The sequence below is a fragment of the Peromyscus californicus genome, unplaced genomic scaffold (genome assembly GCF_007827085.1).
Source record: "Peromyscus californicus insignis strain IS unplaced genomic scaffold, ASM782708v3 Scaffold_7__1_contigs__length_154581171, whole genome shotgun sequence".
Classification (NCBI taxonomy): Eukaryota; Metazoa; Chordata; class Mammalia; order Rodentia; family Cricetidae; genus Peromyscus; species Peromyscus californicus.
Genome location: NW_026294595.1, coordinates 54,583,558 through 54,604,502, shown reverse-complemented (window position 1 = coordinate 54,604,502; position 20,945 = coordinate 54,583,558). Strand labels below are relative to the sequence as shown.

Sequence of the window (20,945 nt, the reverse complement as noted above, 5' to 3'; positions counted from 1 at the left end):
GCCTCTTCCGATTGCTTTCCATGTCTCCAAATGATGCAAACAATCTGTACAAAACTTTTGTAGGTTTGCATGCCCCATGGTTATTTTTCGGGGACAGTAATTTACTGGTGGAGGTAATGAGATAAAATTCTTCAGTTAAAAAAATTTTTTTATGATGCATGCAATTAAACCTATTGTCTAACTAAAGTGTTCTAAGCTATTACTTTACTTTGATGGTTTCTTGATAATATGTTTTATAACAGACAGAAATGGAGCCATCACTAACTTCTTGCATTCTGCTAACCTTCTTGGTGCATCTGTATGTCCCATCTTATAGATAACATGTATTCTGATTGCTCTTCCTTATCTTTTAACTGCATAGTCTCTTCAAGTGTATTTGTGATGACCTCATTAGATAAACCTCATTAATCATTGAAGACTTGAGATGCCGGTTACATCAGGGTTGTCTCTTTGTCCCTCTGCTTTAGTTATCTCAGCAGCTGGATGGCTTATTAGGTATGTTGTGCGTAGACGTAGCACCAGCTGATGGAGCATCGATTCAGCAAACTTTAAAACTGCTTGAAGAGAAGCTGAAAAGTGTTGGTAAGCAGATTTTAAAAATGCTGAAACCTACAGGTTCTTTGTAAAAAATATTACCATGGTTAGACAGTTAATTTATATACTGAACTAATTATCATTTGTAGGGAACACAGAAAACATAATATTGAAAGGTTTTATTCCCTTGAAGGGCTATAATTTATACTGAAACATTTATTTTCCATTGTGATTGGCCAGCCTGCCTTCCTCGGGCCTTTCGCCTTCCTGTTACTCAATCTAAAGAGCTATGTCTTGCATATTCCAGGGACAGATACTTGTCATGCACGCAGGAACTGTAATTAATTGTGACGTGTTTCATGATAAACCTTGCATGCCCTAGACTGTGTTTTATGCAATGATTTTTGTTGTTGCTATATTCTAACCACGAGAAAGAATAGTTGGTTTGATTCTGTGCATTGTATGTCCACACTGAGAGTTATCTTCAAGGGGAGTGTGGTCCAGTTTCATTAACCCCACTCTGTCACTTGGTATCAAGACCCTTTATATGGGTTTGCAGTAGCACACACAGTGCACTTCCTTAGTTGAAAGTCGGACTGAGAAGGGGGCACCTTACGAAAGGGGTGAATGGGGAAGATGCAGAACATGAAGGCGAGTTAGTAGAAAGTGATGATACATGACTGAACCAGAGTCATTCATTATGAAAACAACTTCAGGGAGTTAGTTTACAAAGCATTTTTGTATTGACATTTTACTTGCTTACATCCTTTGTTAAGTTAATGGATGGTATGCATAATACCTATTTAATATTTCATATGCCAAGTGTGATTTAAAGTATCACAAATTTTCCTGGACCATACTTTTCTTCAAAAGAGAACTCCTGTGCAAATGTCTAATTTGGAGTCCAGACATCTTGGATGGAACGTCCCATGGCATGTGAGCTGCAACGACCCTCCTCACAGTGGCCCTCCTCACAGTGGCCCTCCTCACAGTGGCCCTCCTCCTCACAGTGGCCCCCCTCCTCACAGTGGCCCTCCTCCTCACAGTGGCCCTCCTCCTCACAGTGGCCCCCCTCCTCACAGTGGCCCTCCTCCTCACAGTGGCCCTCCTCACAGTGGCCCTCCTCACAGTGGCCCTCCTCCTCACAGTGGCCCTCCTCCTCACAGTGGCCCTCCTCCTCACAGTGGCCCTCCTCCTCACAGTGGCCCTCCTCCTCACAGTGGCCCTCCTCCTCACAGTGGCCCTCCTCACAGTGGCCCTCCTCCTCACAGTGGCCCTCCTCCTCACAGTGGCCCTCCTCCTCACAGTGGCCCTCCTCCTCACAGTGGCCCTCCTCCTCACAGTGGCCCTCCTCCTCACAGTGGCCCTCCTCCTCACAGTGGCCCTCCTCCTCACAGTGGCCCTCCTCCTCACAGTGGCCCTCCTCCTCACAGTGGCCCTCCTCCTCACAGTGGCCCTCCTCCTCACAGTGGCCCTCCTCACAGTGGCCCCCCTCCTCACAGTGGCCCTCCTCACAGTGGCCCTCCTCACAGTGGCCCTCCTCCTCACAGTGGCCCTCCTCACAGTGGCCCTCCTCCTCACAGTGGCCCTCCTCCTCACAGTGGCCCTCCTCACAGTGGCCCTCCTCACAGTGGCCCTCCTCACAGTGGCCCTCCTCCTCACAGTGGCCCTCCTCACAGTGGCCCTCCTCACAGTGGCCCTCCTCCTCACAGTGGCCCTCCTCCTCACAGTGGCCCTCCCTCCTCACAGTGGCCCTCCTCCTCACAGTGGCCCTCCTCCTCACAGTGGCCCTCCTCACAGTGGCCCTCCTCCTCACAGTGGCCCTCCTCCTCACAGTGGCCTTCCTCCTCACAGTGGCCCTCCTCCTCACAGTGGCCCTCCTCCTCACAGTGTTCATCCTTTTACTTTGATTATACATTGTGAGCATTTTTGAAATCTTGCAAATCGTATGCATCTTTTTAAAAAATGTGCATCATTTCCCTAAAAATTGGAACACAAAAGGGAAAAATAGGAAATCATATTTGTTGAAATAGAGATCCCTATACTTTCAGTTTTTAAGAGTCGTCATCTATGCAGATTAGTGTTTCAAAGCTTCCCTTTGTGGAAAATTTGTCAACAGAAGAAAGCGTTCCGCTTTGAGCCCCATTTAAAGGTTCTGTTGCTTGAGGTAGTGAGAGGTCTGCGTCCTGGCATGTCAATATCTAAAGCATCTACATTGGCACCCGTGTCTAGCTACTGAAGAGGACATACCCTTGTTATGAGATTCAATCTGGTGTCATTTGTTTTAGATGTGGGATTGCAAGGCTTACGAGAAAAAGGTCAAGGTCTCCTGGATCAGATCTCCAATCAGGCTTCCTGGGCCTACGGAAAGGATGTAACTATTGAAAATAAAGAAAACGTGGACCACATACAAGGAGTGATGGAAGATATGCAGCTGAGAAAACAAAGGCAAAGTTTGAATGTTAATGTTAAATTCACCAAGATAGAATGCTACTAAGATAGAAGTTAAATACTCTATGTTTTGCATACAAAATCAAATCCCTTACTTGTTATATGCTACAGGTAGAGTAGGTTTGGGGTGAATATAATAATTATTATATATAATTGTTCTGACAACTAATGCCGATTCATTTGATGAAGAGACACCTTTCTCCCTTTTGCCTGGTTGTAGAGATTTTAGTTATACTCAGATATTCACACTAAAAGAAGACTGTTTTGAAAAGTGTGCTTTTCTGTTTTCCGTTAGAATTCTGTTAAACCTTACCCTGTTGTCTCTTCGTCTCATCTCTTATGTCACATATCCATTGTTGTGTTGGTTGTAGGATTAGACAACGGGCTGGCATTGATTTTTTTTTTTTTGCACTTGATAGACTAACAGGAACTTAAGGCTTTTTAGAGACTCAGTCTATAATGACAACCTGAAAGTGTTAGAAAGTACAAGATTAAAATTGCAGAGGCAAGAATGGGCACAGATGCGTACTCTGGCATGGTTGTATGGAATTTTGCGCACTTGGAAACTTAAGTCATGAGGAGAATTTCCCAGACATTTCCACTCTACACCATGAAGAGTCACAAGGCAGGAATCCCTGTTGCATCCTGTCCTGAACCTGCAGTGTCCTTACGGCAGGGTGTGATAGCTCTGTCAGCTTCTAGGGTGAGTCCTCATCTGGGCTCTGGCTTCTTACTCTAGCAATATTTGTTCTCCACCCTGGTTCTAGTTCCTCCTGTGGATGCTTAGCTCCCTCCAGTATGAAGTATAGTAAGTGATTGTACACGTAGAATTGTCACAGAAGGAGAGCGACGTGCTCTTCACCCACTGTCCTCCCAGCTCAGTCGTTTGCAGGTCTAACCTGTGCTCCTTACTTCCTCTAGGTTATTTTCTATCCCTCTTTGTTCTCCTTTCTGCCCTCCCTGCCTCTCTGCTTGTTCCAGTGTCAGTAACTTCTAATCTCTTTGAAAGTCAGTGACAACTGTGTCTTCCTTCAAAACACCCTCCTGGCTCTGTCCCTCCTGGTTTCCCTCTCTATTGCTAAAGTTGTGGCTTCCAGGCCGTGTGCTGTCACTCCCCTCTCTGAGTGTTCTCCCTGAGTCCGCCCTGCATGCTCATGTTTTCCTAGTTACCAAGACCTCCCTGACTTGGGTTGCCTCTGGAGGACCTCTAGCTAGATGTGCCACATTCTCCTCCAACTTACTGTGCCTGGATCAGATTCATCTTCTCCTAAACTTTACTCTCTCTTTCTTAGTTCAAGTTGCTGTGAGCTACCAAATTTAGAATTTATCTCTAAATTTAAATTTATCTCAGATGCCCAAGATTTCCTTTTTTCTACCTTGGGTCTTGCTGCTCATCAGGCTGTTGCAGACAAGAATAATCTACACAAGTACAAGGATTGGATGAAGCCTTTGACTCTTGTTTCTATTATTAGAATACTGAGGGTTTTCACACCTTATTTTTGTCACCCATCACTATTACTGAGTCCTACCCTAACATTCCACGCGTGTTTAAAGCCAAGTCAAGAGTGCGTTTTCATCCTTGAAAATGAAGCAGGCATCAAAACAGAACATTTTTGGCAATGAAATCTGGTCAGCATTTACTAAACAGTGTTTGTGGGGTGGGGGGGGGGGGGGCAGTCCTCACTTCAGATTATAAAAACGACAGCCAGATATCAGCCTCTGCAGCAGTAAAGTAAGACGGAATATTTCAGAGTGTTTCAACTGTTTTCTTAAAGAGACTTCCTCCATTGTCAGAGATCTCAAGGAGCTTCCTCATTACTCATCCGGAAGCAATTCTTCACATATTTGATGAACTTGGCTCCACTTTGGGAAGAGAACCCTTCTTTTCTGTACTTGCTTATATTCTTGCCTTAATGACGTCTACGGAACTAGGTCGTTTGGGTGTTTTTGTTTTGTTTTGTTTTTCCTCTTCTTTGTGTTTGTGTGTTTGGTTGGTTGGTGGTCGGTTGGCTTTCTTTGGATTCCTGGCCTCTTGATCTTGGTGTTGATGGTTTTGTCTTTTCCATTCTGGTTTGGTTCTTTTGCATTTTTGGCTGGAGGAGCTCATACAGATCCCTTCACTGCAGCTGCCTCTTCAGTTTACTTCTCCTCATCAAGCTTTACCTTTTTCTGTGGAACCTTGTTACCACTTCCAGGGGCAGATCCCTTCCCAGCCATCCTGCTCATCTCCATCCTCTGACTGGGTATCTTGCTCCGTGCTACTAGGTGCTGTCCACTCATGTGCACAGGCCCTGAATCACGCAGGAACCGGAAGACCACAGGTGGCGTCCTTCGAAGCACCCAGCTGATGGGTGTGTAAATCTTTTCATAGTTGCCACTGTCACTGTGACCCGACTGCCTTGTGATTCATCGCTTCTGCTTCAGCCACATGAAATTCATCTTTAGCCTCCGTGTCTAAACTGATTCATCATGATAACTGGTGGTCATTTCCACCGTTATTCATCTTAAAGTAATAATCTTTGTCAGCCTTTGGTTCACAACCAAAAGGATAGTTGTGGGGCCTTGAAGGTCTCATATCATCATGTCTTCCATGGGATGGAGGCTTGAATTTCGGTGAGAGAAGCTGGCCAGACATGACTGACTGTGGACTACTCTCCTCAGGACAGATGTGCAGGGTGGAATTGCACCAGGCCCATCTTTTGAGATGGAGTTGTATCCTTAGGACAGTGTAGGAGAACACCTTCCGCTCTGCATTCTTAGCATCCTGTAACTTCCCACAGGATTGCAGTTGCTTTTAGTTTCTTAAATAGCTTGTGGTTTTCATTCATCCATGACTTCTTTCTTTGTTCCTTGCTTTCTGTCTGGTGGATGCTCATGCTAGGCTGTGAGTCACTTGTTCCTCTCCACCCCCGCAAAATGTTTCACGTGGATATGTAACAGTTTTTACCATTTTACCAACTAAAATTCATTTCCCATAAACATTTTCTAATCTGACTCCTGTGTGTTTAGATGGTATAATTTAAACTGAGCCAAACTGTCTTGTTTTCCCAATGACACACAGTATGTATTGAGCTTAATATGGCAATCATCTTCATCATTAAGGTGTTTTACGTATTTTGCTTTAGATCTGAGAAATAATTATAATCATCTTCATCATTAAGGTGTTTTACGTATTTTGCTTTAGATCTGAGAAATAATTATTATTATTTCTCTTCTGTCACTTGTAGACTTACTTTAAATAAGCTGCATTGTAACATTAGGCTGTGACTGAGAAATCTGTATTTTAAAGTAGCCTGTTAGAAGCTGCTTCTGTGTTATCATTAGAGTTTCTTCAGGAACACTGACTCTAGAGCCTGGGGCCTAGTGGATTACCTGTTTCTCTTATGTGGGACTTTACAAGAGTCCAATTCCTGCCTCTCATACATGGAACTGCATGGGGACGAAGGAAATGGATCATATCTTAGTTATACCAAGACACTGTTTGTATATTATCTATGCAGAGCACAGTGAGATTAAAGCATGTTCTGCATTGTGTTTGTCTTAACTCAAAAGATATGTGGGTTATTTTTTCTTAAAGGGTATAGGTATACAGTTTTATTCAAAACTTAGTATTATCCTAGATAATATAATTTGACAAAATGTATTACATTTTCACGGAGCATCATCCTCTGAACTTTTATACTTTTATCTTTGAAGCTTGTTTAATAAAGTTGGTGATAGAGGTTTCTTTGGTTTTTGGTGGACCATTGAGTTTATGCTTTGCTTCAATATTTTGCAGAATCCATGCTATCCTCAAGAGGGTTTGTCATTCAGTATCATTCCAGGTATTTTGAGGTCTTGACGTAACATAGATAATAGATTAGATATTCATAAACTTCTGACAGTCAGTACAAAATAGTTGCAGTGCCATAGCATAGGACTAAGTTTCTTAGTGTACTGTTAGACATGCGTGTCAGATGACGATGCTGCTGCTCACAGAGGCCAGAATACTAAGCCGAGTTTGTGTTTGGTTTATTAGATGTGAGGACATGGTAGACGTGCGGAGGCTGAAGATGCTTCAGATGGTGCAGTTGTTTAAATGTGAAGAAGATGCTTCCCAGGTAAGGCCTGGTCAACCCCATAGGAAGTTAGCTTAGATTAAGTTCGTTGTGGGCTAATTGAGGAGGTTAAGTTCTCTTAACTACGGACAAAGTGGACTCCTGTGGTGCTAAGAAAGCCAGTTTATTACGTCTAGTCCTTCCGTCTCCTGTAGAGAATAAAGCTTGGTATTTCAGCTCGTTTACTGATCTCGTTACACTCACCCTGTCAGTGAAATCCTCTGTTGAACCTGAGACTGGGAATATTTATTAATTATTATTGTTGACGCGGTGTTAGTTCTGTCCTGGAATGAAGGCTGGTGAAGAACATTGCTTTCTATTCCACAAGGGAATTCTCAGTGCTGCATAAGCAACTTGATGTAATCATGTATTTAGTATCAGAAAATCTTGAAGGACAGAGATAAGTTATGATTTTAAGTCATAATGCACATCTGTAATGAGATGCCAGCAGAACTGTATTACAGGGACCCATTGCCCTATATCATGTGATACTAGCTGTACACTGAGCACATCTCCTCAGTAGGTCCTGCCTTGACATTTGAGACAGCAGTTTGAGAATCCAGAGAGATCATTAGTTCGTAGAGCATGGCATCAGATGAATGCTAAAACTGGGGTTATGATTAAAGAGCTAACTAATCACACAGAGGTCATTTTTGCACAGAGCTGGTGTTTCACCACAAGGAAAGAATTATGAGTCCAGTTTTATTCTGTGTGTTCCTTAGGCAGTAGAGTGGTTAAGTGAACTTCTGGATGCCCTGCTGAAGACCCACATCAGATTGGGCGATGATGCTCAGGAAACGAAGGTGTTACTGGAAAAACATCGAAAATTCGTTGATGTTGCACAGGTACAGACCTTGTCTTCTTTTCTTCAAGGACAGTGTGTGAATGACTTTCTGCAGATGATGGTGTAACATAACCTTCCAAGTCTAAGAAGGTCAGTTCTGTTACACAGAGCTGAGAAAATGCTAGCTGGTGTACCAAGACTGGGCCACGGGAACTCAAGAGGGTTTGGCTCCCAAGGGTAGGGTCTCTGGGCTCCTCTGCTTTGTATTATATCCTGTGCCATTTAGACTATCAGGCAGTTGACAGAATTACTGTGAGGTTCTTGTTAGTGACAGCAGGTTAGAAGCGGCATTCCCAGTGTGTCACTAGAATTGGCATAGTGATACAGAGTTGTTCTGGGATTGAGAGTATGTTTGTGTATTTTCCCTGATGCAGAATTCACACTGTCATACTTTACTTTCCTATATGTAGTGTAGGAAAGCTCACTTCACCTCTTCTCTGTGGTAATCAGAGAGCTGACACTCTTTTTGGCCAGCAGAATTTAGCCGGCTGAAATGGCGAGCACAGAATAAGGACAGAAGTTTAAAGAAACAACCTTGGGAGCTAACTCGACATGTTGCTGCATTTGTTAATTGTGTTTGCAGGTTGCTGACAGGCCACTGGATCCGTGTGGTACAGATGGACGGTGGTGCCACACAGTCTGCCTACCTCCTTCCTTCCGAATTGCTTGTGTTCTAACTCGCTGGGTTTCCTCCCTAGAGTACTTACGACTATGGCAGACAGCTGCTGCAGGCCACGGTCGTTCTCTGCCAGTCTTTGCGCTGTACTTCCCGGTCCTCAGGGGACACACTTCCTCGACTGAACAGAGTGTGGAAGCAGTTCACAGTAGCGTCTGAAGAGAGGGTGCATAGGTTGGAAATGGCTATTGCCTTTCACTCAAATGCTGAAAAGGTAGGCGGAATCTTAAACAGAATTATTTTGAGATTTTATATATTTTTTTTTTATGTGTGTGTGTGTGTTTGCCTGAATTTAAGTCTGTGCACCACATGCAGTGCAGTGCAGTGCCTGCAGAGGCCAGAAGAGGGTGTCAGATCCCCTGGGACTGCAGCTGCGGACGGTTTTGCATCATCATGTGGGTGCTAGAAATTGAGCCCAAGTCCTTTGGAAAAGTAGCCAGTGTTCTTAACCACTGAGACCTCTCCAGCCTCATTGTATTCTCTTTTAAAGTCTAAATAACAACAACAACAAAATGTTTCCTTGATGGTATTCATTGCAAATGTTTAAAATGTTAGTTGGAATAATGTAATTATATCATTAATCTATGTGTTACTGTTCATGTTCATTTTGTTGCTAAGGTTCATTGAATATGTATTATCTCAAAAATGTCTACACTAAGTCTCCTGAGTTGACTCCGCGCTAGAGTGCTTGGCCAGGGTATCCAGAGCTACAGGGGTCCTGGCTTCCTCTCTCCTTGCCCCTCCCAGGCCAGTCAAGGTCCAGGTCTCTCTCTGCACTCTGCTGTCACCTTGTCAGGCTCTTTCATTGGGCCAAGAAAGGAAACTATTTTGGAACTATGTAGTAATTGTCAGAAAGTTTTTAAAAGTTACTTGGTGATTTCATAATTCAGGGTAAAGGCTAGCCAAGTAAACTAATGAAACTTAAAAACAAAACGTTTGTTCCATGATTGTTTTTAAAGATTCATTCTAGAATTTATTTCTCCATAGTTTTATGTCATTAGTTAGAGAAGCCAATAATAAAAATAGTCGTGTTATTTGGGCAAATTTTTGTCAGAACCCATTTCTCTTCACAGTGGTGATGCTGAGTACATTCTCATTCAAGAAGGAAGTTTTATTAGGTAGTTAATTCTGTGTTGATCTCTTACAGTGGGAGTTTATATGCGGATTTAAAATAATGCAGTAATATGTGGAAAGCCTAAGTTATAGCCTCACCTCAGGATGAACAAATGTGACAGGGAGCCTCAAGAATTTGGAGCAAACAGATATGATATGACAGGGTACCTCAGGAACTGAGGGGTTTCATATTTGAAGCACACTGTTGAAAGTGATGTAGCTGATTCTCTCACCTGCTCGCTGAACTGTGCAGATTGGTGTTTTTGTTAAAATAGGCCCAATGACATTGAGTATGTTGGTCCATACCTATGTGTTGGTCCATACCTATAGTCACAGTACTCCAGAAACTGAAGCAGGAAGATCCCGAGTTCAAGGGTAGGCTGAGCAAGAGAGGCCCTAGTCAGACAATAGACAGACAAAGGCCTAATGAGGATGGAAAAAGTATAGAAGATTGCTGTGGGATGTCACTCTGTATGCTGTGAATGTGTCGCTCTGATTGGTTGATAAATAAAAAGCTGATTGGCCAGTAGTCAGGCAGGAAGTATAGGTGGGACAAACAGACAAGGAAAATTCTGAAAAAAAAAAAAAAAAGGCTGAGTCAGGAAATGCCAGCCTGCCATCTAGGGAGCAACATGTTATGGCACACAGGTAAAGCCATGGAGCATGTGACAACATATAGATTAACAAAAATGGGCTGAGTTTAAGTGTAAGAGTTAGTCAATGGTAGGCTGAGCTAATGGTCAAGAAATTTTAATTAATATAAGTTTTTAAATGATTATTTTATAAGTGGCTGTGGGGTCCATGGGGCTAGACAGGACCAGAAAAAACTTCAGCTACCGAAGATGGCTTGACTTGTTTATCTGCTGATGATTTCAGTGAGCATTTTCCATTATTATAAGCTATGCTACTCATCCAGAAAAAGTGTAGACCTTAAATGTTGTGCTTAATGGGCTTGTACAGGATGAGTGTGCCAGTGCAGAGCCTGAAGCCCCACCCCATCTTGGGGCCCAGTACCCTGCCTCTATCAAAAGAGAATCATTGAGTTTTCTAACCCAGAGATGACATTTTAGGAGACTATTTTTAAATGTGAGAGTATTTTTAAATTGAGAATTCTTTAAAAGGTATATAAAAATACATATAGTTACAAGATTTTAAAATAGAAAGTTGGTGTTTTTGTTTTGGGTTTTTTTGTTTGTTTGTTTATTTTTCATCCCTGGCCTTCTTCTTGCTTATAATGGCCCATTTTATTGAGCAAACTTAAATAAAGCTCTTTGTTGTCGTGTACTATTTCTCCTCTTAAGGTAAACATGAGCTCGACTATGACTGTAAGCAAATTGTACAACATAATAACTGAAAAATATCCTAATTTGAATCTAAATCTTGAGTTTTTAAATAAAAAAAGAGAATGAAATGTCTTTGAAATAGTAGAACTTTCTATGTTAGAGTTATAACCAGCGAAATCAGCAGATCTGCATGTCAGTTACGTTTGCACACACTATGTTGGTTGTGGTTTTACAGTTTCTTTGAGTTTTGAAGTCTATAAACTCCTTAAGAACAGAATCTGACATTCACACTCTGCTTTGCTAAGTAAACATCTCATTAAATGTTTAGTAAATGGTTGTCTAATAAGCTAGACACTATTTCTTAAGCATGAGTTCTATTCATTTTCCAAATAGCATTCCGTTATTTCTTTCCTAGAAATCACCAGAGATTTTTTTTGTACTCCTGATTATATATTGTTACCAGAGATATGCTTCATTTGTGATGAGAATTTCTTCACCAGCCATAGCTCAGTCTCGTGTAGTTCATGCTCACGGCAGGACACTAAGCATGGAACCAGAACACCTTCTTCAACTTACAGAGGTCAAGTGGGATTGATTCCCTTTACCGTTTTGATTGGTACTACCCCTTTTGTTTACTACAGATTTTGCAAGACTGTCCAGAAGAGCCTGAAGCAATTAATGATGAGGAGCAGTTTGAGGAAATTGAAGCCGTTGGGAAATCACTTTTGGATAGACTCACTGTCCCGGTGGTTTACCCCGATGGGTATGGTGCATGTTCTTATCATCTAAAAGTTAAATCATTCAGAGAAGAAAATCTGTTCTTCAGAAGGCTAAGCACTTTCATTTTGGTCCACATTTTCAACTCCTACAATAAATCAGTTTAACTTGAAAGAAGTTCAAATCCGGCTGTTGGCAGCAGTGATAGTTGGTGTTTGCTGATGTTCTTGACAACTTGTAGATGGACGATTGCAGATTAGTTTGAGACGTGGACTTCTAGCTTGAGCTGTGACAATGGGGAGTTGTGAGATTTTCGTCCTCATTCAGAATGGGGAGGGTCAGGAAGGGACTGAGATTTATGAGCTCCTAAGATACACCAATCAAGCAGCTTCATTGCTTAGACCAGATAGATCCAGGCCAGCGTGATTATTTGTGACTTAGAACTGAAGGAACGGAGACTCCAATTTAGTAAGAGGCCCAGCATTTTATAGTTTCCAGGTGTTGGAGATAGTCTCAGGTCTATCCGGCTCCAGACCTGTCTTCTTCTCTTGGGCCCTAAGGCATCCGAGACTTGTCGTATGGAAGGTCATCAGACCCTGATCTGCACCTTCTTTTCTATTTCCAATGTGGGACAACCTGATGTCAAAATCAACAAGCCAGGGAAAAAATCAAGAGTTTTTGGATTGCTGGAGATCTAGACCTTGTCACTGAGTCACTGAGAGGTAGTGCAAAGGAAGTTAATTCAAACAATAGAGAAGCCAAGCCATCAAATAGAAGCAAAGTATCCTTGCTTTGTGCTCACATGATGGAGGAGAATACCAAGGCTGGAGCCTAGTGTCTCCGCTCCTTTTGTTACTTCCTGGCAGTAACTGCGGCTCTCTGTGTTTTGGTTCCCACACTTGATAACAGGGTGGAGTAATTGTCCTTTTTCAGATCAAGGGTGGGACAGGGGGCATCTTGGAGCCAATATATAGAAAGAACTTAGATATGTGACACAAAGGACACACTGCAGTGTCACAAACTTCTAGTGAGTGTTTAGAATTCATATTGAAAAAAAAAATTAACAGTTTTTTCCCTTGGAAGAACATTACTCATAGTCTATACTGAGAAAAATCTCTAAGGATATCTGGATTTGAACTTTAAAAAGTGACTTAATGTCATATGATTTATCTGCAGCAAAAGAGAACAATCCCAGCAGACTGGGTTCCAGGTGCAAGTGAACAAGTTTCTGCTCATCGGCTATATCATATTTTATGATAACATTTGCTTTTATGCACTTGTTATACAGTTAAATGAATTTGTATTAACCTGTGTATTTTCCGTGTGTTCTGATTTTAGAACTGAACAATATTTTGGGAGTCCAAGTGACATGGCTTCTACTGCAGAACACATCAGAGACAGAATGAAACTGGTCAGTCTCAAAAGGCAGCAGCTGAGACATCCCGAAATGGTGACCTCAGAAAGCTAATGTCCCCAGCTCCCACAGATCTGCAGGTCATATGCCCACACATCTTTGCTGTTGGCATACTGCTGTGTTAGCCACAGCTCACTAAGATGAATTTCCCAGCAGGATAAGCCTCCTTTCTTCCCACAACACGTCTCTAAATGCTAACACCTCTCAGCTACCGAGGCATAATCACGTAACATGCTTTGATGCTATAGACTCCAGGTATCTTAGAAGAAGGAACTGTAAACACTGCGCTGAGTCCATGCTTTCACACTTGACCTGACTTGTCAGTTTGTAGATGAACAACTGATAATAAGCTTCTGAATGGTGCTAATCGGAGTTTAGGAATTCTCTGTAAAAACATGATTGCCCTTCCTCCCCAGGTGATGTAGAATATTTAGACCATAGTTAGACTGTTAGTGGATAGTGGTGTCCTCAAAATTTTACTTTATAATTCTTCAAATTTGATTATTTTTTATTGTCTATATGAAGAAAACCCTTCAGATCTTTGATATATCATATTAATTGAAAGACATTTTCCTATTGTATTCATAATGTATTAAAAGTTGTCTGTGCTTAATAAAAGTCTTCTCTAATTTGCTAGTTACATCCTAATTCTAAACACGAGTGCCTTACTAAAAGGGCATTCTTAGGGTTGTGAGGATGGGCTAATCATTTTGTTTTAATGGTGGCTGCATGTATTTTAGGCAGGAATTTCATATGTATGCATGTGTATATAATAAAAAATAAGCATGTTTATTGTGAAAAAATTAGACCTTTAAGAACATAATAATAGAAGACTATTTTTAATTTTTCTCTTAAAAAATGCTGTCCAAATTGTTAACTACCCTAAAGATGCCTGTCTTTGGGGAAGGAGGGCTGAGGACGAAGGTATGCTTAACTATTTCAATGTAATCTTTTATATCACAGTAATTACTCTGGAACTAAAGCAGAAATTGTTAATAATATTTAATATCTCATGATACTAGAGTCAAAAATCATCCTGAAGAAGTCTAGTCACAAAAACTGTACAGATCTTTAGAAATAAAATTTGTCATAAAATGGTAATGCTTTTATGTTTGTATTAAGTTATAAAATGTATATAATTTAACATTGTTAATTTTTATTTTAGAAGATTTTTTTAAGGTGAAAAAAACAACTGGATTTATGATTAGTACAGAATTATGCAAAGAATTGTATGCTGGTTTATTTTTGCGGTCTGTAGAGATGCTCACATACCCTCCTATGCTAAAGCCAGTTTTCTCCAGCCTCTTCTTCTCTGCCAGCCTTGAAGTCCATGTTCCTTGCCCATCCCTCCTCATCACTCCTTCTGCAGAACCTTTCAGTATCTATTACACCTCACTCTGCAGGAAGCTGTTCTTCTGAAAATCAACCTTAGTCTTCCAGTTACCAAATTGAATGTTTGTGCTCTCTGTTACTTCACCCCCCTTTCTCTCCATTTCTAGCCTCTCCCCCAAATCTGTTTCTTAAAGATGATATCTTCTGCTGTATCTGAGCGTAGTTCTAAACTCATTTAAAACAGGTCTGTTGTACATGCGCACTCTGCTGCTGTCCTCAGCTCTGGGTCATTAGGCACCCCATCCCCATCCTGCATTACATGTCTGATCTAAAATGCACAGCTTTCAGCTGCCTCCCTGCCCTTTCCACCTAAATGAAGGACATGTCGTACTTGCCTTTTCTTCCTGGAGTAGTTTTGATTAACGGTGCCACAATGTCCAGGGAAAAACTCAACTGCTCCCCCTGTCTCACACTGCCACTGCCTCTGAGACCATCCAGAAGTTCTTTCTATACTTGATAACCCTCCTTCAGGGCTTGCCTCCTGTGAGGAAGGAGCTCCTGTGACTCTCCAGTCTTTATGACGGTGCTAACCCTTTCCTGTTTTCATAAAGTCCTTCATGGGGCTGACTGTTGCCCCACATGTCTTGTGCCTAGACTCTTCCTGAGTGTCACATGCTCAGTCCTCCACCTGTGTCCCCTTGTAAGCATTAGACATAATCCCCTGTGCTCTGGGGTGTATTTAAACAGTGTCATGTTCTAGAGTTAGGACTGACTTGTAAATCTGCTTCTGTGGAATGTGTATGATGTTAGATCCTTAGACATGTAACTTTTAGATGTTTGTTTCTTATATTCAGTATCTGTTTCTTTTCCTGAGTTTCAGAGTCATCAGTGTTTTATTATGACTTTGTAATTATACCATCAGCTCATGGATGCATAATTCCAAATGAGTTAATTTTCATACACCTTAAGCTCTCTTTCCTGCAAAAAAGTAAAGTAAGACAAAATATGGGAATGCCGTGTGTGATTTGAATAATCATATACAACTAGATATACAGGGTGAGCACCGTCACTCTTCATTGGCACTTGTGCTGCCCCTTTCTGTGTGTGTGTGTCTTTGTAGACACACAAGAGTTAGGAATTAAGAACCCAGCAATGCCCCAGACCGACTTTCCCAACAGGTCACAGTTCTCTTAGAGGACACACGAAGGATGTGGTTTCAGTTTGTCTGAAATCTCAGGCCTTTGTTATGTTGATACTAACATCAACCTACAAGTGTAATTAAAAAGAAGTGCTTCTTTCTTACTGGTTCAGGGCCATAGCCCGTGCATTACTTTAGTCTCTCCTAGGGATTGACTGGCGCTAGCTGGGCAACCTTTGTTAGGTTGTGTCTGTTTGCCTTGTCTTCTTTCTTTCTTTCTTGTTTGTTTTTTGCTTGTGTCTTTGTTCCTGTGCAAACTCAGGAGACAGTGGCAGTTGGATGTCTTCTCTTCGTGCATGTCTGACTCAGCAGAGCTGTGATACAAAGATGACAGCTTCCTTTCGATCAGTTTGGCCTCGTTCCCAGTTCTCGTTGCTTTGACCCTGTTTTACAAGGGTGATTCATTAGGGATACTGGGGAAACTGCTCGGCCTGCTCACTGGGATTCAGTACTGCAGAGTTGAGTGGATCTCTTACTTTACTGGGATTTAAATCGGCTTGTGAACGTTACCTGCTCTCAATATGCTTGTCACGTCATTACTTTCAGCTGATGTGTGGTGTGCTGTTAGTATTGTTACTGTCATCTTCTCATTGAGAACATGTCAAGTTACTTTTTTGGTAGTGCTAAGCAAATCTTATTCTCTCATCTAAACCCCTTTGCATGCAGTGGTATGATTGTTAGGTTGGGTGACTGTGTCCACTGCACAGTATACATTGGTAGAGATCATTCAGTGTTCTTTTATATGCTATATAATTTTCCAGAAGAGATTTGGTATTCTTGTGTATGTCTCACATCCTACTGAGTCATAAGAAAAACATGATGGCTACTAAAACCTAAAGCTACTGTAGCTGGTGTAATTCTGTAGATCTTGAGTCTGTATAGAAGGGACAGGCAGAAATAAGCATCAGTAAATAGACTATCATCCACTTAAGCATCCAAAGACAAAGCTCTCTAGGATTTGAAAAGATGTGTGAAGATAGCCAAAACAGTTAACTGAATTAGCAAACTTATCAGTGTCAACTTTCAGTTCTAGAAGAGTCTCGATTGAGAGCAGAAAGTATTTTCTGATATGTAGCCAACAAGTATCTTGGTGAAACAAAATGAATAGCATTTGACGTTCCTTGACTTCTCAGAATCAATATATGTCAGTGAATATCCCTGAGACTATAAAATATGAAGTGCACAATTCATCAATTCCAGTAATGAAATATAATAATCTACAGAAGTATTGAAAACTGAAGGGGCATGTACACTGGAAGGCATCATTGCTATAATCCTGCAGAGTAGAAAATAGTGTTCCTTAATCTTGCCCTGTCTTAAGTGACATTCATGGAGTGGTGGAGAGGACACACTGTTTATTCCTTCTGCTGCATGCTTCTCTCACCTCTGCCCACTTCACCCCTGCCCTCTTCATCACTACCCCATCTCACCAGTGGATAAGGAAATGTGCATTTAGATTACATGCCTGAAGTATCGAGGGTGGGGCTGGTGCCCTCCTCAGTAGAATGAAGCCTTAAAGCTGACAGACTCTGCTGTGGGAAGATAAAACATTAAGATGGAGGACACGACACAAGTATCATCTATGTTGCGTCTGACAGGGCATGAGACAACGCCATTAACTCCACTAATTAACACAAGCCAAAGAAAGTCACGGTTGGAGTGTATTAAGAAGGAAACATGCTATAAAACCAAGAGTGTAAATCTGAGGCTATTTGTAGAATCTCCCAAAACTGAGGTAGACATGGCTTGAGACCACCATTAGTGCTGGTCTTGGGTAGAGAAGAGGCAATTTGACAGACTTAGTCAGTGATGATAATGGGGAATGACCAGTCCTGTAATAGAGGCTTAGAAATGAGGGTGTGCCATGACGGCGCCAGTCTGTGGATGTGATGCACAGTGTGACTTAATGCCCCTGCAGTAGTTTAAAGCAAACCTAAGACTTGAGAATAAACGCTAGTCTGTGCACTTCAGGACACAGCAGAACCTGTGCTCGGACATGAAGATCAAGAGCACAGGAAAGCCAGCGCTGAAACTAAATATTATGAAAGCTGGTGAGTAAATATTTCAAAGAATCAAGATTATTTTTGGGAGAGCTCTTTATGAGGCAAGATACAGTATATAATTCCTATATGTCATGATACAGGAATTCTAAACATATGGCTAAAAATAGTTACTGTCAGGCATCTGGAGCAGAGCTGTGAAGGGTTTCAAGTAGGACCTGTGGAACACCATTTCTGATGGGGCCATGTGCTCTGAGGCTAGTTCCCAGCAATCTTGGGGCCGAGTCCTTAGAGGGACCAGAGAGTTCGGCCTCTGGAGGATGAAGATGCCTGTCCTCTGAAGCCTCCTCACGCCTATGTGCTTTATTTTCCTGACTGATGTAGTTGATAAGATGGAGCACAAACCATTCTTACGGTTGTTTTTTCTCTGAAGAGTGTCTTCCTCTTAGCTCAGGTGGTAGTCTTCAGCCAGGCAAGTTGCTCTGAGTATTACATGAGGGTAGATATAGTTCTCCAAAAATGTGAGAGGATCCAAATATTACTCGGGCGGTTTTGAACCAGAGTAGATTTGGGAGCTGATTGCTCACCTCATACTCTGAAGAGAAGCTTAATTTTCTAAATTGGCACATAGAAGTATTTGTTGATAATATTTTTGTACGGGCATTTTTTGGGGGAGGGGGTAAATGTCAAACCTTCTGTTTCCCCAAGTTTTACTCTAAAACTGTTAAGTCTATAAAATTTTAAACAATGTCATAGTATCCTCACCACCTGGGCCTTAGTTACACTTGCTTTGTCATGTGTCCATCCGTCTGTCCAGCCATCCAGATTAATTTTTGAGGCATCTAAAATTGCAAACCTCTATATGCTTCCAGCTAAATACTTCAGCATACCCCTCACTAGCAAGGGTTCCAGACTTGCTTATAGCTTTCTTTTGGTATAAAATTTACATGCACAGAACATTCACATGCACTGTATTTTCATAAATCCATGGAGTACTATATAGAGGAAAACCTGCCATTCTAGAAAGCTGTCAAATGGCCCTTTTCATCAATCACTGACCCCCACATGACAAGCACTGCTCTTTTTCCTACTATAAGTTAGACTGTTCTGTTTTAGAACTTATCGTTATTAGCTTCAGACATCAATCACTCTCTTTGACAAGGCTTCTTCACTACCGTTATATTTGGGAGATTTTTCCGTGGGGTTGGTATATTACTAATTCACCCCTATTTTATTGCCGAGTATTGTGTCCCCATTTATATTACCACTTGTTTTTCTTATTGGCTAACTGGGCTGTGTGCAGGAGCAGCAATTATGAACAAAGCTGTAGTGATCATTCTTATGTACATCTGTGTGAATATAGTCATTTGTCTGCTCATGGGTAAATACTTAAAATTGCTGGCTCATAGGGGTGTTTTTTTTTTGTTTTTTTTTTTTTTTTTTTTTTTTTGGTTTTTCGAGACAGGGTTTCTCTGTGTAGCTTTGCGCCTTTCCTGGATCTCGCGCTGTAGACCAGGCTGGCCTCGAACTCACAGAGATCCACCTGGCTCTGCCTCCCGAGTGCTGGGATTAAAGGCGAGCGCCACCACCGCCCGGCCTCATAGGGGTGTTTTTAAAAAGAAACTACCATTCTTTTTCCCAATATGATTGTTCTGTACTCTGATTTTTATATTTGGAGTGTGTAAAAAGGTGTAAACTATTTTTCTGATTCCCATATTTAAATAGTAAGAGAAGTTGGGGTAGAAATGATAGCACTCACGTTTGAATGTGGTAGTTGGCATTTGAGGGAAGTAAAGAAGCCTGTCTGCCACAAAACAGCTCCCCAAGAGGTTCCTAAGATGTGAAATCTTAGAATTAGCTCCACTCTGTGAAAGGTTACACTCTAAGCATGCTAGTTTGGTAGCTAGAAGAAATGGCACTAGCTCAGTCATGTGACATTTCCCACCCACTTTCAGTAAGGGAAGTAAGAGCACCTTGTGAGGGAAGTGAGTGGATCAGGAGAAAGCAGAAAGATATACAAGAGTCAGTTCCTGGTGCCACAGCTTGAAAAAGACAACTGTATGCGGAAGTGCCCAGTGGTTGTCAGGAAAGCAGAAAAGAGGACAGCAAGAACTCTACCTCACAGTTTTACACAGCGGGTTGGTATGGTTTTGTAGACTTTTAACCTTTGAAGGGCATAATTTCCATCTTTTCAGCCCAGCTTTCTTTGTTTCATACTTGGGTGACTTTTTTCTACTGTGTACTGTCCTTCTCTTCTGTTCCATTACACAGAGTATTCGCCTGTGAAGTTATGCTCATACATATGTTTCCAGTACCCATGTTCAAATATACCAGTGTGTGATTTATCTAACCTTTCCTATAGGATTTTTAAGGGCTGGGAAATTTGGCTTCTATTGTATATCCTTATAATGTGCCCAAATTGTAAATATGCAATAAAAACCATAAAAATACAATGACAGCAGATTTTGATATGTATTTCTTTGCTATATTGTTATTGGACAAGTTTGATTTCTGTAAATAAAGGTTGTTCATAAAATCTAGGAAGAATTTAGTCATTACTGGTCTCTATAATGTAATCTGATGAGTTTTACATCTTTAACCCTATTTTAATTATTTCTTTAAATTTTTGAACAATATTTTCTAAAAATTTTTTATTTAAACAAAAGAAAAGGTAGATTGTTTGTTCTGGAATAATTTGAAATGCTAGAAAATAGGGGTTTCTCTCTACTTTAACAACCCAGCCACCTTTCCTGGGTGGCTTAGAGATGAAGCTCTCTTGCCCCCTACTGCATTACCAGGGTAGGTGTGTCATCAGAGGTAGATAGTGCTTATGTTTCTTCTCTTCCCACATGATTGGTGTGTGTGTGTGTGTGTGTGTGTGTGTGTGTGTGTGTGTGTGTGTGCGTGTGTCTGGAGATTGAGCCCAGGGCTTGGTGTGTTCTAGGCAACTACTATGACACTGATCTCCAGCCACAGAAATCAACTTTTTTATCCACCAAAATCATGTTTTTCTGTAAATAATTGCAGCTCCAGAATTGCTGCCATGAATTATTGATTTCAAAAATTTGGAAATTTGCCAATGAAGTACCTTTGAATTATAGTTCAAGATGTAAGCAAAATACAGCATACAGAGAATTTATATTAATAGTTATTTTCATCTTAAGTTAATTACAGTGTCCAAATCTCTAGATTTTTCTATTGAAGACTTGATATATCCATAAAGTTGTTTCAAACCCCTGAATGTTAAGAGCTCTTGCCTGTGGTCTATGTCCACAATAAAGAGAGC

The 20,945-nt window shown here is 41.3% G+C and overlaps 1 protein-coding gene across 4 annotated transcripts in view; it reads left to right on the top strand.

Moving 5' to 3' along the window:
* The window catches only part of Sestd1 (SEC14 and spectrin domain containing 1), a 99,027-nt gene extending 79,949 nt beyond the window's left edge, over positions 1-19,078 (top strand). For all 4 annotated transcript variants that reach the window (XM_052723010.1, XM_052723012.1, XM_052723011.1 and 1 more), the window contains 7 exons: positions 468-582; positions 2,823-2,982; positions 7,004-7,085; positions 7,805-7,927; positions 8,625-8,816; positions 11,640-11,761; positions 13,054-19,078. In XM_052723010.1, the coding sequence (XP_052578970.1) occupies positions 468-582; positions 2,823-2,982; positions 7,004-7,085; positions 7,805-7,927; positions 8,625-8,816; positions 11,640-11,761; positions 13,054-13,183 (924 nt within the window). In that variant the 3' untranslated portion in view covers positions 13,184-19,078. The remainder of the gene's footprint in view (positions 1-467; positions 583-2,822; positions 2,983-7,003; positions 7,086-7,804; positions 7,928-8,624; positions 8,817-11,639; positions 11,762-13,053) is intronic.
* Positions 19,079-20,945: the final 1,867 nt, after the last annotated feature.